This window comes from Aythya ferina (assembly GCF_964211825.1).
Source record: "Aythya ferina genome assembly, chromosome: 2".
In the NCBI taxonomy this organism is placed as follows: Eukaryota; Metazoa; Chordata; class Aves; order Anseriformes; family Anatidae; genus Aythya; species Aythya ferina.
In genome coordinates this window covers 53570105-53588397 of record NC_140297.1, presented here as the reverse complement: position 1 = coordinate 53588397, position 18293 = coordinate 53570105, and the positions used below count along the sequence as shown (strand labels likewise).

Below are 18293 nucleotides of genomic sequence, written 5' to 3'. Positions count from 1 at the left end.
GTCTGAGTGTACAAATGATGACGTGTTAAATGTATGGGCTTTTTAGGCAGGAAATCAAAGTGAACAGTAATACTGGTTACTTACTGCTTTTAAATCTTTCCATCTCTGTATTGTTTAGCCAGCACAGTCTCCATTTGGTGAAGTTCTAGACCACATGTAGCAGCAACTGCTTAGTTTTTAGGGGAGGTAGAGGTTTGTTTATTTGTTTTCTTTGCTTGTTTGTTGATAAATGATAGAAAACAGAAAAGTATGTCCCTTTTACAGGGTTGGTAAACACAAGTTTTGATGAAAACTCGGCCCCACATGTACACAATTTTTGTTATGTTGTTTAAAATAATTACTTTCTTTGGTAGAGAATTTGACAAATTCGATTTAGTGTTCTATCAGTTTGTCCTCAGTGCTGAGTGAAGCAGTGATGCTCACTTTAGCCCCAAAGTTTAACTGAACTGTACCCACAATGCTGAATTAGGGAACAAGGTTAAGTAGGTGAGGCGTATTCAGTGTTATAAAATTAAAAATAAATAATAATTAAAAAAAAACAAAACAAAACACAAGTGGTTTTGGGTACTTTGTGTATTCTGTATATATTCAGCTAAATCTTGAAATAAATTTAACTTGCAGGGGATGAGAGAGAAGACTTTGCCTGTGAAACAGCAAGCAGAACAATCTGGAAGGTATGACATGTATTCATTTAAAACTTACTTGAAGGAAGAAAGAAATCTCCTTTTCAGTACAGTCTAGATGCTTGCCTTTTTGGAAAGGTGGTGACAGTTCTCAGTAAAAGGAATGGGAAATGCAATTAAAATTTTGTATTTTGAGGGAACAGCAAAGTCCAGATTGTGTTTGAAGATCAGTGTAACTTTGAGAAAATTGTTGCTTTTATGAAAAGAATGAAGATGAACAATAATAAAGTGACTGATACATCACTGATACACCACTTTTTATCCCAAGTTTATCTTCTGAGTAGGATATGAAGATGGGAAACAAGGCGTGCTATAATGCTGTATCCATGGAAAGGATCTGTGCTTTTGGAGGCCTAATTTTTTCCTTCTATAGGAAATATGGATCGTTTTGTAGTTTAACTAAATCTTTAGTGTTACAAATTTTGCTCTGACAGATATTTCATAGTTTATATGTCAGTTTATTTATAACAAAACAATTTGTCCCTCTTAATGTTCCCTAGGGGAAAAGCTATTAGTTTTAGCTATTTAATTGCTTGGAGTTTGAAAGCTCTGTCCTCATGGAATGATTCTTTCTGAAGTATTCTTTAGAAGGTAAAGTAGACGAAGTGAGTCACAGGTTTTTTTTCTTTATTTTTTAAGCAAAAACCTGGAAGAAGATTTATTAGTATTTTTTTTTTTTTTTAATGCTCCTTTCATGATGAAGTTAATCGTTTGCTCTGAGTTCACATGAAGACCATGTGTTCTTTAGAATCATTTGAGGCCAAATGCTAACTCATCTCTAAAATAAAAAAAAAAAATCCGGAAGAATTAATTGAATTTCTTCTTGAGGAGACTGCTTTGTGTTATACTGCTTTCTTGGTTTAGGATGTTAATTAGTTAGTTAGTTGGTTAGGGTTAGGATGAGGTATCCTCCAGATAATATTGATGGCTTTCCCTTCTGGGCAAATGGTGTTTGGGGTAATAACGCTTGAGTTAGGACATTTTGCACCCTGCCTTTTTAGGGGGTTGCTCTTTTCAAAGAACAGTAGCAGGAAATTTTGCTGACTCTGCTCATCTGCCAAGCAATTCTTATGTGACCGTGGGCATTCTTTGGCTTGCAGAAAGAACTCAACGTTTTTGTTTTGGCATCTAAAAGTTCGACTTCACAACCACCACCTTTTTAGGGGTGGAAGTGACTGGCTTTAAGGTTCTGGTACAGGTGCAAACAGATGCTGGGTTTTAATTATGTTTTTTTCAAACTGTTCTGAATTATCTTTGTTAGAACTCATTTCTACTTACCGTTTAGGAAGGAGATCCAGAAAACTCATATTGCTTTTGATTTTGTTCACAAAGTTCATTGCAGTGCCCTACCTTTTGTTTGTAGAGTAGGTAGTGGTGGTAGTGTTTTTTGTGGTGCTGGTGTCTGTTGGGTGCCATGTTCTGGAGCAGGAGCACCACAATGATCTGCTGGCAAGAGTCCCTTTGGACAGCTGAGTTGGAATAGTCAGTAAATCTCTGGCCCACCAATGCTATATGTGTGTGTGTGTGTGTGTGTATATATATATATATATTTTTTTTTAAGCCTGAGTCCAATTGTAGATTAGACTTGCTTGAAGGCTGACAACTGTCTTTGCCCCCTTGAAGCTGACAGGTGTTAACAGAAAGAGGAATATGGGCTATTATGGGCAAACGATACTTGTCTGAATAAAGACCTATTTTGATGTAAGACTTTTTTCAGTGTTCTAATTGATTGACAGTTTGGATTAGAGAAAAGTCTGAGCATATGCCTTAGGGATCTGTCTTCCTCTATGCAGTTAGAGTGCTAAGCAGGCTGTTGTCAAGTATTTGACAAGTTTAGACCAGTTCTCCTCCTCAGTCTTCTGGAAGTTTGACCTGGTGTCTTCCAGTGTGATCTAATGCACTTTTGTACTTACTGATTGGCTGCAAGATAAGCTTTGATGTCACAGTTTTTCCAGGCATACTTCATTTTCTTGCCATAGTGCTTTTATTAGTGCTATTCCCTATTTCACTTCTGGTTTGGGATATTTTTTTCCCTATTTCCACGTATATTAGGAAATCTATCTGGTTTTGATCTAGGCTTTTCTAAGTAACAGAAAAATGCCTTTGTGTGCCTTACAAAAGGGATCTCTATTCATGTCTGAAAAGACTGGAATGTTGGCACACCCAAACACCTCTGCTGTTCCTGCTGATGGCCACATGAAAGCCAGAGCTGCTTCTGAAGCTTATGCTGTATTACCTTGCCACACAAGTCTACGGCCTCTCTGTTCTATCATAGCTGTTGGCAGCATGTCCCATGTGTGTATGCATATGAGCACTCTTTCTATATTTTCGTGAGTTGTTCTTTTATATCCCTGCAAAGATGCATGTTCATCGCAGAATCAGAGAACCAGTCCTATTTAAAGGAAGCATTGGAAAATAACAATCTAAATCAGCTCTTCTATTTCAGGTCTTCTGGCTTAGTCATTGTTCCCATATGAATGGTGCGCTTATGTATGTCCTTTTCATTGCTGCTGTTAATAAAGATTTTCCTATTTAGAACATCAAGTATTTACCAGCGTTTAGCAACTTGTGAGACAGCTTTAGTTTTTTCTGATTAGCAGGTTTCAATTCTAGGACTAATAACAGCTATAATGTCTTGAAAAAAATTGTCTGATTAAGTTTTTTTTCCTCTTTTTTTTTCTCCCAACTTCTGTACTGTTGTGTGACCAGCTACAGGAATGTGACCGGTGTGAAATGTGAAACTACTAGAAATGTGACCAGCTACAACTTCGGTACTGCCGCATCCAATGGTCTGTCCTCAGGAATGAGTAGTGGAGGCGGCAAAATGAAAAGGGAACGAGGAGTACACTATTTATCAAGATCTGTACAAGGACAGGTAAGTGACTCTTAAATTAATTGCTGTGACTGAGAGTGCTGAAGTAAGTAGCTAAGTGTGTCAGTTTTATTGCATCATAGTACATTATAATAATACCTCTTTAGTTTTGCATTGTTTGTTTTCCTGTGGGTTTCAGAGCAGGCTCAATTGATTTACTGTGTTTGAATACCTGAACTTTGCTTACATAATTTTGAAATTTTTAGTTCTGCTACTTTGGAGATTCTTTGAACTATAACATTTCTCATTAGCAATTGAATGAGTGAGTCCTAAGAACAGAAGTAATGTTTTGGTGAAGGTTTGTGTAGTTTTTATACTGGAATGATACTTGAAATGAGTGCCAAGTATAAAAAGAAAAAAAAAGTTTAATTTTTGGTTTCATATTTAAGTCATATAAAAAGATACAGGCCAAGAGTTTGAAAAAGAGTAGTAGAAGACAGCATTCTGCATGTCTGCTAATGATGACTCAATTTTTGATAATCACTAAACTCCTTGTGAGAGTTTTTTCTCATTTTAATAAGAAAAATCTATTCCATAAAACTATGACCGTGAATATTCAGATTATTTTTTCTTTTATTGGATGTTATGTGAGGTGCCTGTAAGTTAGTTTAAATACTTAATAGCAACGTAAATATTTAATTAATATTAAGTTAATATTAAGTTGATATTAAGTATTTAATTTAAGGTATTTAAAATAAAATAGTTTTAATTTAAATTTTATTTATTAATTAAAACATTTAATATTAAATATTTAATATTAAGTATTTAATTTAAGTTTAGAGACATTAAATGGTCCAAACATGATCCAAATATAGTAAGTTCCATAAATTTTTCAAATCAAAACAGTGAAACAGATGTAAGCTGCAGGATGCACTGAATATCAGTAGTACCCCCTTACATCCCTGCCTAGTCATTTCTAAGTAGATCATGATAGTACTGTTCAAATTTTGATCAGATTGTCTATGTCATTTAAAACATAACTCATCCAATCTTAGTAATCAAATAAAGTAAGTGGAAAGGATAAAAATGGAAGTTTTGAAAATAGCGTTTTGTGATTTTTGCATTTGTGTCCTGATACGTGGTATGGACTGTACTTACCAGAATACAGTCTTCAGTGCTGCTAGTCTGACTTTCTTTGGTTCTTTTTGTGTTTAGGTTGGTTGTTGAACCTACCTGCTTCTTTAAACATTACCTTTTTCCACGTTCACTGCTGTAGTGACTTTTGAAACTTTGGCAACCCTCCTGCCTAATTTTGCAAGAGGAACGCTTTCTCATTTGTCTTGAGAGATGTGAGGGTAGTTAGAAAGGATGATGCTTCTCTAGAGCTTTGATGAGCAAAGTATAGGAAAGAAAAAGAAAAATCTGATCTGTGCCTCTTTGTTCTGCACAGGTTTTGAGTTAGCTTTCAGTGTTCTTGCTGTACAGTTGTTGAACAGAGTATAATGTGGAAGCAGGCCTGCCATAAATTAAAATGACCTAGTAGACAGAGGTGGGGAGATCAGGCTTTCTTCTGGAAACTTGCTTTCTCTGAATTTGCATGGGTTTTTGTTTTATTTCATTTTGTTAATAAATTGGGCGGGACGATGTGAGAAAGTAGTGCGTCTTGTAAAAGAAAAATTGAAATTTACAACTTTAGGAAGTGGAGGAACCAGTGCTCCCGAAAATCCCCCTACCCATCGGTACTGCGTCGCTGCCTCAGTTCAATTTTAGTTTTATTGGTAGTAGTGCTGTCTCGGCGTCACCAAGCACTGTTTCAACAGCTGCAACGAGCATGGCAACTCCAGCAGCTGCGACGGGCATGGCAAATCCAGCAGCAGCAAAGGGCGTTGCCACTCCAGCAGCAGCAATGGGCATTGCAACGCCTGCTGCAGCGATGGGCATGGCAACACCAGCAGCAGCAACGGGAAGAGCGAATCCAGCAGAAGCAAAAGGCATGGGAAGCCCTGCAGAAGGAGCTGGCCTGGATAATCGAGCGGCGAAAACAGGAATTTCAAGAAGAGTGGGAGCGACAGGCACGGGCCATGGAGAAGCAGCGGGAGATATGGGAAGCCGTAAAGCAGATGGGGTTGCAGGAAATCCAAAAGCAGCAGCAGCGGGCGCAGGAAATCCAAAAGCAGCAGCAGCGAGCGCAGGAAATCCAAAAGCAGCAGCAGCGGGCGCAGGAAATCCAGCAGCAGCTGCGGCGGCTGCAGGAAATGCAGCAGCAGCGGCGGCAGGCGAGGGAAACCCAGCAGTAGTGCTGGGGGTGGGAAATCCAGCTGCAGCGCCGGGGGCGGGCAATCCATCAGCAGCGGAGGCGAACATGACATATCTAGAAGAGGAGGAGGAGGTGGAAGAAATGACATACTCGATGGCAGGGGGGAGCGTGACATATCCAACGGTGTCGGCAGGCGTGACATACCCAGCAGTGGCGACGGGCATACCATATCTAACACTGGCAAAGAGCAAGACAAATTCAGCGGCGACGACTACGACAAGCATGACAAATTCAATGGCGGCGGGAGACATGGCAAACGCAGCGGCGGGCCAGGTAAGTCTTTTTGCTGTCAGTACTTCTTCGGGTGAGTATGCCGCTTTGTTGCGAGTTGTGTGGTGCTCGTGAAGCTAATGAATGTTAGTTTGCGCTCGGCTGAATAAATTGGGGTCGCATGCCAGTTTGGGGAAAAACGCACAAATGTTTTGATTCTGCTTCTCTCAGTCTTAGACCTTGCAAACTTCTGTTTAATGCGATTGTGTAACTGCTTCAAATGCTGCGGGATTCTGGGGGGGAATGGGGTGTGGATTTTATGGCAAGTTATTTATACTGATTTTGGCGGGGGTAGAGTTAATTTTCTTCATAGTAGGTGGTGCTGTGTTGCGGATTTGTGACCAAAACAGTGTTGGTAAGGCACTGGTGTTTTAGCTGTTGCTGAGCAGTGCTTGCACAGTGACAAGTCCTTTTCTGTTTCTCACACTGCCCTGCCAGCGAGGAGGTTGGGTATGCACAAGAGGCTGGGAGGGGACCCAGCCAGGACAACCGACCCCAGAGGACCAAAGGGATATTCCACACCATTTAGCATCATTCCCAGCAATAAATGCTGGGGGAAAGAAGGGGAAGGAGCTGGGGGTATGTACAGGGTTATGGCATTTGTCTTTCCAGGTAGCCGTTACTGTGATGAGTCATTAATGGTACCTCAAATTTAACAACTTAACTTCTTTGTTTCCAGTTCTTTTCCCTGTTCCACTTGAAGGGAGTGAGCGAGTGGCTGTGTGGTGCTTAGTTGCCTACAATGGTTAAACCACAACTTTATTTAAGTTATTAAATTAGAGGTAATGTGGTCATATAAGCCTCACATAGAATGAGCCTAGGGTGCAATAATTGGCATATTATTGCAATAAAATAAACATCAATCTGTTCCAGAGCACTTGAAATATTTTTGTATGGTTTGAAGTAGATAGCTGATGTAATGTGTTGAGGTGTTTGCTGAAGTTCTTGGAGTATCATTGGGCTGAGTTTACCATTCTTCAGCTTCCTGGTTTGCTTTTCCATGCATTTAGACCTAAGTAGCATCTCCAGCTTTTCCTCTCGGTTTCTGGAATTTGGTTTTGAAGATATTGTCCTATACCCACTAGGAAACTTGACTTTGTTTTATTACTACTTCTATCTGCAAAATAACTGAAACATCAAGCTTTTCAACATCACTGCAGGACTTCTGTTGGGTAATGAATTCAGGTAGTTGTTGCTCTTAAATATAAACCTTTAATTCTTTTGAAAATACAGATACAGCCAACAAGTAATGTTAGCAGTCCTGCGTTTGCATTTTCATCTCCAATTGTGAAGTCTACTGAGGCAGAAGTGCTATCTACATTTCCTGTAAGTAAACTAATAAAGAAGCTAGACTTTTTTTCTTAGGCATTTAGTTTTCTTAGGCATTTAGTTTTCTTAGGCATTTAGTAGGCTGTTGCAGAACACTAAAGCAGAATCTGCCTTGATGGAGAAAACTATGTAGGCTTCTGGCTTATAATTTGTCATTCAGCATGCATGCTACAAATGTGAAGACCAGCTTTCAGATTTGGTTTTGTGTGTGCATTTGATTGACGTTCCTGTGGCTCTGAAAAACCTCTCTTGTTCGTAGCAGATTGGGTTTACATTTAGTGTTCCTGTTGTAAAATCAGCAGAACTTTCTGGATCCAGTGATACGCCCGTGACGTCCTTTCTTACCCTAGGTAACTGAAATTTTAGCACTTCACATCTGAAGTGCTGATTTTTCTTTTTTTCTTTATTAAAGCTTAAATCTGTCCTGTCTGTGCATGCTAGCAATTCCGGGCAGTGTTGGACTTCTGCAGTATTTTTCCAGTGACAGATCTGTTTTTATTGCTTGTAATTATAAACCATTATAAAGTAAGTAGAATTGGTGAAGGTTCTTACGTGAGAAGCATGAAAGTTGGAAATTCTTGTTTCTAACAAAAGTGAGTATAATCTGCTCTAAGTAGGTCGCATTGTGACAGCTATTTGTTTTCTTTTGTTTCAAAAGAAACTAGCTCATCCGCATCCACCAACAATGAGCAAGAGGAGAACGAAGGTTTTGTTGCTGTTCCCCTCAGAGTTCCCCTTAAATATGGACGAGTATTAAAGGAAGGAAGCGTCTTAGACGTTCTAAAAAACCCTGGTGAGATAATGAACTCCTTTTAAAAAGATGCTGCAAAAAATACGCTAGCATTTTTTATTTAAAACAAACAAACAAACAACAAACTTATGGTTAATAGAGTATTTTCTATAAATATGAACATAGGAGAGCATTACATTAAGCGCTGCGTTTGCTAGGGTGCATCTGCCCCTTCTATTCTAAGTGAAGTTGTCTTTGTTGCTGGAAGTAAAACTGCGAGTTGAAAACCAGATGGGTTGCATCTCCTTTATGTGTTAGGATGTAACTGTAAATGAGGTACTAAGAGAACTAGCTAGATGATCAATGTTTCATTTTAAGTAAATACAATTTGTGGAATTGAAAAGGAAATGTTTGTAAAACTCAACACTCCTGTCCCACCTTCAGCCCAGGTGAAGAAAGAATAGTAGAGTTTCAGTTCTAAAGATATTGCAAAAGCTGCAAATCTGTGACAGTCACTTTATCAGTTTAAAAGAAGCAGAATCTAAATCCACATTGTTCAAAAACTTCACTTCTGATTTAAAAACAAAACAGAAAAAAAACAAAACAAAACAAAAAAAAACCACAAAACAACTATGTTCAATGTAGATTTACAAGCAACTTGAGCTGCTATTCAAGATGCGTTTCCTTTAGTGTTTCTGTATTAGTAGCTTGTCTTTTCTGTTAAAATTGCCACCTTTGAATCAGGAGTTGTCCTGTGTCCGATGCATTTTGAACAAATATTGTAGAAAATTAGACAGTTGTTCAATTGTCTCGAGGTTTTATTATTTAATTAATATTCAGCATCTGTGGGAAAGTACTGCATGGATTGCTGCTTCAAGTACAAACTTCGGTACATTTACTAAAGTAAATTTGAGTCATCTGTTAAGGAAGGAGGAGCTCTAGAAATTTGATTCGATTGGGCATCGCATCTTAATGAAATTGTATTATTTCCATTCCACGTTGGGCTGTCAAAACTGTCAGCTGTTTGTTCGTACTTGTATCAACCAGTGAAAATATTGATTTGAAACTTCCTCGGAAACAAAGAGTTAAATGAAGCTTTAAATAAATGTTCTGTTGTGAGCCAGTGCAGCATATGAAATTTCATCCGTTAAGATAAGATTTCTGGGGACTTCCTATTGCGTTGGGTCTGAATGTCTAGTTGTAACCATTGGCACCTGAGTTTAAATTTTTGTCCCCTAGTAAAGTCACTTAGTTGCATGTAGTGAGGTACTGCGCTAACAGTCTGACTTATTTTTTCTTGCTCCCTAGACTTTGGATTTTTGAAAACACACTCTTCTACATCTGCACAACCTACAACAAGCACAGTGATTTATACTAGGCCTGCAATAACAACTTTTTCTGCAGGTAAAGAGACTTCTAAACAAGCATCATACTGGCAATCTGATACATGTGACCCTTTTCTGCAAAACAAAGACATAGACAACAAATGTGTAACTTGTCAAGCGACTAAAGCATCGACAGTTGAGACTACGAAACAGACAATAAGTTCAAGTCAATGTGACACCTCAAAGCCAACAGCGCCCCCAGCAGAGATGCTGGGCTTTGGAGACAAATTCAAAACAGTACCTGGAACGTGGGATTGTGATACATGTCTTGTCCAAAACAAACCGGAAGCGACAAAATGTATAGCATGTGAGACGCCAAAACCTGGAACGGGAGTAATGCCTGCTCTGACATTACCAGTGGTTACAGACAGCTCAGTGACAGTGACATCCTCCTCGAGCAGCACTGACACGACAGTCACTCTGGACTTTGGAGACAAATTTAAGAAGCCGAAAGGCTCTTGGGACTGTGCAATATGTCTTGTATTAAATAAGGCAGAAGATAACAAATGTGTAGCTTGTCAGTCTGAGAAACCAGGTATGGTCCTTTTTTTTTTCCTGTTGTTTCCATCTTAGCCTCTGTGAATCTTGTACAGAATAAAAGTATGTTGCATTTATGGAATATTTTAAGCAACGTGATTCCCAGATACAGTTGATGGATTAGAGGCTGTCTGCAGGATTGGTTTACAGGCACTTCAGAGGTCTCAGTCCAGGTTCCAGCCTGTCGCATAAATTGAACCGATTGTGAAACGTATCAGTACGGAGCTGGATCAATGCAAATATGCCCTGCTCTGCAGCTGGTGAGGGAAGATGGCTGGACTGGGTGACTTAATTTAAAAACAACATACTGATTTTTCACTGGCGCAAATGAGAACTCCGTAGAAAGAGTTAAAAACTACTGTGTTTTTTCTCTTTCAAAAAATAATTACAAAATATGGCCAAAATGCCTCTACTCACCATTTGTATGTAATTGAGGCAAAGCCAGATTTCAAGACAGTGTAATCTTAACTAGTCTTAAGCTAAAGAAGAGAGATGCCTATGAAGGTCAGTGATAGGCTTCAAGAAAGTGAGTGACCCGCTGGGTAACTTGTTCAGGGCAGTACTGGGTTGTTTCCCATTGTGCATGACTGTAATTGATTTTGAGCGTGGTTGTATTGTTTTTAAAATACGATTCTGATTTTAACTTTGACTCTAAACGTCACTTAATATGCCATTACATCAAAAAACACCTTTGCAAATATATCTGGGATGAAAGAAATTGAGATGGACTAGATTGGGCTTTTGTAATCATCCTGTACAGTAAGACTGAAATTTTGTGAGGTAAGATAATGGATTTCAGACAGAGTTGATTCTCTTGGACTTCTTTGTGGGTTTTTGATGGCTTTTAATTTTTCTGGGGTGGAGGGGGGCGTCTCAGAGCTGTTTTGAACATTTCTGTGGGGTCTGATAAACCAAATTTAAAAGTTAATGTTAATTTTATAGTTCATGTTCAAACAGGATGGTTAACTGTCTTGTTTTTCTTGTAGAGGGTCTAACACCTGTGACCAGTAGCAGTGCATCGTCATTTTCTGCTCCTTCTGGAGAATTTCTGGATTTAGACAAATTTAAGAAGCCTGAAGGAAGCTGGGATTGTGAGACCTGCTTGGTTCGAAACAAAGCAGAGGCCACAAAGTGTGTAGCCTGTGAAAATGCAAAGCCAGGCACCAAAGCAGATCTCAAAGGTAATACATAATGATTAAAACGAGGATGCATGTTCTGAGATTTATTTTTTGTTTTGCTCTGATATTTTTTTTAATTTTCTTACTTTTTAAGCACAATTATTTTTTCCTTTGAGGTGTGGTGTAATTGTTCATTTTTCCTATAGGAATATTGCCTCGATAAGATAACATCTGTTTCCACACTTTTCCCCAAGAATAAATTTATCCTTTTTAGAGAAAAGCTTTCATTAATGACATGCTTGTTCTTTACATGCCCTACATGTTGTTCATTTGGAGTGCAGACTAAAAACATGATCTTTCAAAGAAGTTCGTGTACTTTTTAAAGCCAGGTGGTAGACAGAAAACACAATTGTGAAAAGGTTGATGTAGAGAGGAAGCATGGGGTTTTCTTGTTTTACTGTTTGGTGGGTTGTTTTTTAAACAGTTTTGAGTGGAAAGATCAGGACTAGAGTGTTGTTAAAACCTTCATGTACTGCAGGTACACCATGGTTTACAAACCTGATGTTCACTTATTTCTGCAGGTTTTGGTACTGCTACCGTGTCCACAAATGCTGCCTTGCCATCATTTACATTTGGTGTTCAGTCGTCATCATCCTCTGAGTCTTCTCATACATTAGATAGCGCGGGAAGTTTCAAATTTGGAGAACAAGGGGGCTTCAAGTTTGGCATTGCCTCTGAATCTGCATCCTCCAACAATGTGGTTGGGGGATTTAAGTTTCCTAGTACTCCAGGGGACTTCAAATTTGGAGTTTCATCCTCGCTATCTAAATCAGAAGAGAGTAAAAAAGAAGGAAAAAGTAACAGTTTTACCTTTGGCCTTCCATCTACAAGTAGTCAGGCTCCTTCAACGTTTCGGTTTGGGGCCGCGAGCCTGGGACAGCAGGAAAAGAAAGAGGAACCAGTATTGGGAGGTTTTGCTTTTGGTACAAGTTCTGCTACTGCCATGGCTGCCAACGAGAATAAAACTGGAGTCAGTGGCTTCACGTTTGGAACTGTTGGAGACAAGGAGGTTGTATCAGCTTCTTTTGCATTCAAGAAGCCAGATGAGAAGAAGGATGAAGCTCCTTCAACAAAAGGAGGCTTCTCCTTTGGCAGTGCAGAGTCTGCAGCTGCCTCACAGTTTATTTTGGGAAGGACAGAAGAGAAGCAGGATTCTGTCACTTCTGCTGCTCCATTAGTGTTTGGAAAGAAAGCTGACACTGAAGAGTCAAAGGCACAGCCTATCTTTTCAGTTGGGAAGTCCGAGCATACAAAAGAAGAGAGCACAGCAAAACCCATATTCAACTTCAGTTTCGTTAAACCATCAGAGAAGGAACCTGAGCAAGCAAAGCCAGCTTTTTCATTTGGGGTCCAAACCAGTACTTCAGGTAAACAGAATATCTTTTGTCTTCGCTTGTCTGCTTATGTCCATCAAATAAGAACTCTGAAACTATACTAGAAAAAAATTGCTGAGATTTGATATGTTCGTGTACTAGAGCTTTAGAAAAAGTTTAATTCATGCATTGTGTGTTTTCTGCCCTAGTTATTGATATGTACACAATTAGCAGCAATTCCTTTTTTGATCTCAATGAGTTTTGACACCCATAAAAAAAATTGTGACACCTTAAGGAACTTAAGGAACTGCATCTTGTACAAGCACAGAAGTTGGACTGTCTCAATGCTAGCAGCACAGTAGGTGGTAAAATCATTAGTATGGTGAAATAGAGGCCTCACACAAGCATTTTTCAGAGAAAAAAGAGATGAGGGCGAGGATCTTACTCCCATGTACTTGTGCCTGTGCTACAGAGTGTACTGCTGTTTCTCTACTACTACGAAAGTCCAAAAATCACTCAACAGTTACTACACAGTTCTGTATTCCTTTACTTTGTTAAAAGACTGCAGTAGAAGATTGGAGTTCTTATTGATGATCACTGCCTGGAAAAATCCTGATTGCTAAATATCATTCGTATGACTTATCAGCAATGCTTTAGAGTATGGAATTCAGTATTAATTCCAGAAGTGGTAAGGGAAAGGACATTGGCTAGTAATCCTGAACAAAAGCAGTGATTTTAATCGCAGTATTCTTATAGTTGATCTGTTACTGAACAGATCTGTTTTGGGGAGATTTGGTGGCAGGGGAGGTGTGTGTGTTTGTTTGCTTCCCCTTCTAGTTAAAGTTCAGGGGTTTGGTTTAGTCAGGAAAATTTAATGAGGCACCTTGTGTAAAAGGAAGTGTTAACCAGCATTTTTCAACATGATGTAGTCCCTTAAAAGTGGCATAGATGAAAAGGGGCCATAAATGCTGGGGGAAAAAGTTAGTGGGAAATTGAGAGCAGGAACACATTCAGTAATGAGAGAGCAGCAGCTTAGGGAAAGCTGATGAATGACTTATAAATGACTTATATCAGATACAAGTGAATGGCTTATAGCAGATAGTTCTATTTTAAGTGTAAAACAACACTCAGTACTTTATAACGGTGGTCTTACCAGCAGGTTCTTCTCTATGGCTCCTAAAAGCACGTCTTGAAGGCATTCAGGTGCAGTGAACTTAGCTGTAAGAGTTGGGCTGGTAAGCTTGGCCTGATCTGAAGCTGTAGGCACAGGGCTGTAATTTCTGAACAGGCTACAAAAGAAACTGTACCACTGTGCTTTTCAGTGCTCCCTTTAGCAAGGCCATAAAACTGTTGCAGGCAATTGATGTTGTTCTTATAAGAGTACCTGAAAGATATTTTTGTTTGAAGAGGTCAGAGGTACTGGTTAATACTGGTTCAGATAATTACAGCCAACTCTTGGTGTTTGTGACCAATAAATAAAGCCTCGAGACTGCAGCGGGGCGTCCTTGCTCATCACAAGTCTTCCACTCCTTGATTTGTGGATGGCAGCAATCAGCATTGTTAAATCTGGATCTGACAGAATCACCAGTACCTGGAGCGTAACTGAGGTGTCGTTCAGGATTGCTCTTTGTACAGGGATTGAAACGGAGTCTGCTGTACTTCCTTTGGCGTTTTGCAGTGGCTCATGTCGTGTTCTTCCTCTCAGATCAAGGAGCAGCAAAACCATCCTTCAGCTTTTTGAGCTCTGCTTCCTCCAGCGCAGCCATACCCACCACTTCAGCCAACAGCAGCAGCGTGTTTGGCAGCGTCACCTCTTCCTCCAACCCTGCACCGGTCCCTGCACCCTTTGTGTTTGGACAAGCCAGCAACACTGTGAGCAGCTCCACGTTTGGCAACTCTGCAGAATCTACGACATCTCAGTCATTTGGCTTCTCCCAAGAAAACAAACCAGCAACCACATCTTCCAGCACTGGTGTAGCCGTTGCTCCGTTTGTCTTCGGTTCAGGAGCCAGTAGTAGCAATGCAAACCCTGGATTTACCTTTGGAGCCACAACCACATCAAGTTCAACAGGTACATTTAAAAAGATGTTTTTCTCATTTTTGCCATTAGATAGCAGACCAAAGAAAAACGTTAACGCTTGGGGCTCAGGTTTTCACAGATGGTCTGGGAAATACAGGTTAGAAATGAACTGGTATTGTTTTGTGCGATGGACAGCCCCTTACTGGCTTTTAATTTATTTGGGCACTTTTCCCCGTGAGAAGTATGGTTTCCCTCTTCTCAGTATCGGTCCAGTATTTAAGATTAGAAGTCAATTAATTACAGCTTCCCTAATTTTTCCTTCCCATACCTAAACCTCTCAAGTGTTGTAAATAACATCAAGATTTGCCAGGTCAGTCCTTTACAAGTACATATAAACATAGTATCTGTACACGCAATTGCTACTTCCTAAGGAGTGGCTTCTAATGAGCACAGTAGCAAGTGTTTCAGGTGTCTGCCCAGTCACTGAAGGCAGAAATGAGAATGTAAAGATTTTCTTCATGTTCGAAATGCATTACTCCCACTGAAGTCCGGCATGAATTTAGCCGTGTAACACGGCTGAAACGGCTAAATAATGGAATGGGTATTCCTGCTAGCTTAGCAGTCCTTGGAGATAGATGTAGTATCTTCCTTACAGGTTCAATTTTATTTTGATCTGAAGGCTTAATCTTGTCATTCATGGAAATTAAATTTACATTCATTTTTGTATACCACATGCAGAGAAAGAGCCATACTAAATTACAGCCATAAGCAGATCAACTGAACCTGCAGATTAAGCCATCTTTCAAAAATCTTCGCAAAAGATTTTTTTGTTGTTGTTGTTCCAATGCAGAAGCCTCCAAGTCTGTGTTAACTGCTACCATTTATGTTTTTCTTCTTGGAAAGAAAAGCAGCCAGCCATTCCAAGTTATGGTGCAGTAGATGGTGTTTTCTGTTGCACGATGGCTGCTTACATTACATTCCAATTAATAGTGCTGTTGAAAATGTCCCTTTTTGCTCATCAGATGTGCTGTATGTTCAGAGTCATTGTTCAGTCACGTATTGTTGTTTCATTATTTCTGCTGGCCTTGAAGAACCGAAACAGCTAATTGAATGAGCTTGTTATCTGTTGTGGGAAGGGACAGAATTACTCTACTAAACTGAGTTTCTGAGTATAGTTAGATTCCTGCAGGCATGATTTGGCCTCCAGAACTGATAATGGTAAACACTTGGACAGGGAAGGGGTGCAGCTGCTGACAAGAATGAAATACAGCTCCTAATAGATCAGGAGCTGTATTTTGAACCTTTATATATATATATATAATATATATATATGCTAATTTATGTATTTTAATATTCTATGTATATATATTCTTTATAAGTGATATAAGCAGCTCTTAGTAAATATAAATTAACATGTACTGTTTGTGGGAGTTTGTTTCTAGAACATGAATGCCTAAGACAGTAATTTCAGCCTAGACAGCCAATGTGTTTGAGATGAATGTTGTCCGACTTGTTAACATGCACCTTTTCTTGTAAGTAACATGAAAAGCAGCGAGCCGGGATAGGACTGAGGTAGTTTGTTGTTTTACATACTTGCCTGTAAACATTAAGATCTATCTCAAATATTTGAAGTATTCATTTACCAGACTTGGAAAATGTGATGCGTAGAGTCATTCTGCAACAAAAACAAACAAACAAACAAAAAAAAAAGCCCTGCATATACTGAAATTTCTCTTCTGTTCCCTGAGGGTTGTCCTCTTCGTTTGTGTTTGGCTCTGGGTCTTCAGCACCTGCTGCTGGCCCAGCATTTGGTGCCAGTCAGCCACCAGCATTTGGCCAGAGCCAGGGGTCCAGCCAGCCAAACACTCCGAGTTTTGGATCGCTGTCGACAACATTGTTTTCAGCGGGCTCTCAGCCTGCTCCTCCTGCCTTCGGCTCTGTGACGAGCAGTACTCAGCCCCCTGTGTTCGGACAGCAGGCGAGCCAACAGCCAGGTTTTGGCTCTGGTACCTCCAGCGCTGGTGAGTGCTGACCATTCTCTAACTATTTTGGTCTCGGAGTCGTTTGTTTGTTTGTTTGTTTCCATGAAGTGCATCCTAACTGTGGAGTAAGAAGACTTCTGCCTTCTGTGTGTGCTTAGCTGTAAGAATTAACCTCCATAAAAATAACGGGCACAGGGCTGAGTAATTTGCGTCTCACTCCTGAAGATGTGCTGTAGGTGTGCCAACTTCACCGTAAGTCCCACAAGAGACTGAGCAAACGCAGAGCTTGCAACCCCACCGCTAATTATTGGCTTTTATTTTCTTGACAAAAAATAGCAAATAAAATGAAGTGCCAAAACGTGGAGTATTCGCTGATCAGGTTGTACAAGCCAGAATAGCAGAAGCACTGCAAACGGGTTCTTTTTGGATTTGCTACAGAAAAGTTCTTATTTTTTTGGCTTTGTTAACAGGCTTTGGCGACTTATTTGGATCAGGGGCTTTCTTGTGGGAAATACGTTGCCAGAATTAGTCCTAAGCATGTGTGGGTTCAGGCTGTATTTAAAGTTACTTTTACTAATGAAATATGATATACATGCTGGGGAGAATGATCCTTGTGAGCATAAGAAGGTGTTGTTCCACACTAGGAATTATTAAAGATTAAAATAATAAAACCACCACCACACTGCCAGAGTATGCGTATCTAATAGGATAACATCAGGCACAAAAAGGGGAAAAAGCCTCGTTCCTCTCAGAAGTTCTACAAAATAGCCTCCATTACAAGTAACCTACATTTGTACTGATGAGTAATAAGTTGGCACAATGTATTAGTATTTTGTTAATTAAGTAAGAGTTTAAAGATAAAAATCCACATGTTTTGTCTGTTACTTTAATAGGAATCTTTTTTTAAGATTAGGTGCTGTGTCTCCCAGATTCATGACATTAACACAGCAGTTTGTTTAAACAGCAAATCTACATGATTCAATACTATAACTTAAGGCTTCATTAATAAACTGCAGCGTACACAGGTATAAGCTGTGCAGCAATTAGCAAGCAATTCATTAGCTGCGTCCTAGCAATGTTGGTTAAGAATCCTTTTATGATTCTCTACTGAAGTGAATGATTTTTTTCTAAGCATTGTTCCTGTTGTAATCTAGCATTTCTGGTAAACCTGCCTCCCACCCTGAACTTTGTCATCTTGAGTGAGTTTAAAGAAACATCTATTAGATATAATAGCAGGAACACGAGGATGGAAAGGATGAACTCAAATGACAACTTTCTTGTTCTCTTCTGCTTCCACCCCACCTTCCCAGGTCCTGTGTTCCAGTTTGGAAGTAACACTTCTAATTTCAATTTTCCAAATAACCCGGGAGTCTTTACTTTTGGTGCAAATCCTACTGCACCAACAGCATCGGCACAGCCTTCTGGCTCTTCGGGATTTTCATTCAGCCAACCTCCGGCATTTACAGTGGGGTAAGAGACCGTATCAGAATTTCGCTTGAGCTTTGGGTAATGTCGGTGGACTGACTGTGTGCAGCCTCTACTGCTGTTAAGTCGTGAGGTATTCAAATGAACCTTGGAATTTGGTGTAAATTTGGGATCCTTCCTTGATGTGTTAGCGTGACTGGCTAACTAAGCGACGGTAGTTGTAAAGGAGACTAGTTCTCAGAAATACCACGCATCAACACGTGCAATTTTCTTGTTCTTGAAAAATAAAATCCGTATTTAGCCATTGGGCTG

The 18293-nt window shown here is 39.6% G+C and overlaps 1 protein-coding gene across 7 annotated transcripts in view; it reads left to right on the top strand.

Annotated features, from left to right (window-relative positions):
• Positions 1–18293, top strand: part of NUP153 (nucleoporin 153) — a 44090-nt gene that overhangs the window by 22364 nt on the left and 3433 nt on the right. For 3 of the 7 annotated variants that reach the window (XM_084510036.1, XM_084510034.1, XM_084510033.1), the window contains 13 exons: positions 622–674; positions 3393–3558; positions 5192–6085; positions 6521–6661; positions 7316–7408; positions 7671–7761; positions 8070–8204; positions 9450–10061; positions 11050–11244; positions 11763–12608; positions 14260–14625; positions 16323–16595; positions 17867–18026. In XM_084510036.1, the coding sequence (XP_084366162.1) occupies positions 622–674; positions 3393–3558; positions 5192–6085; positions 6521–6661; positions 7316–7408; positions 7671–7761; positions 8070–8204; positions 9450–10061; positions 11050–11244; positions 11763–12608; positions 14260–14625; positions 16323–16595; positions 17867–18026 (4025 nt within the window). The remainder of the gene's footprint in view (positions 1–621; positions 675–3392; positions 3559–5191; positions 6086–6520; positions 6662–7315; positions 7409–7670; positions 7762–8069; positions 8205–9449; positions 10062–11049; positions 11245–11762; positions 12609–14259; positions 14626–16322; positions 16596–17866; positions 18027–18293) is intronic. The other 4 variants (XM_084510035.1, XM_084510039.1, XM_084510037.1 and 1 more) reach the window with 4 other exon arrangements.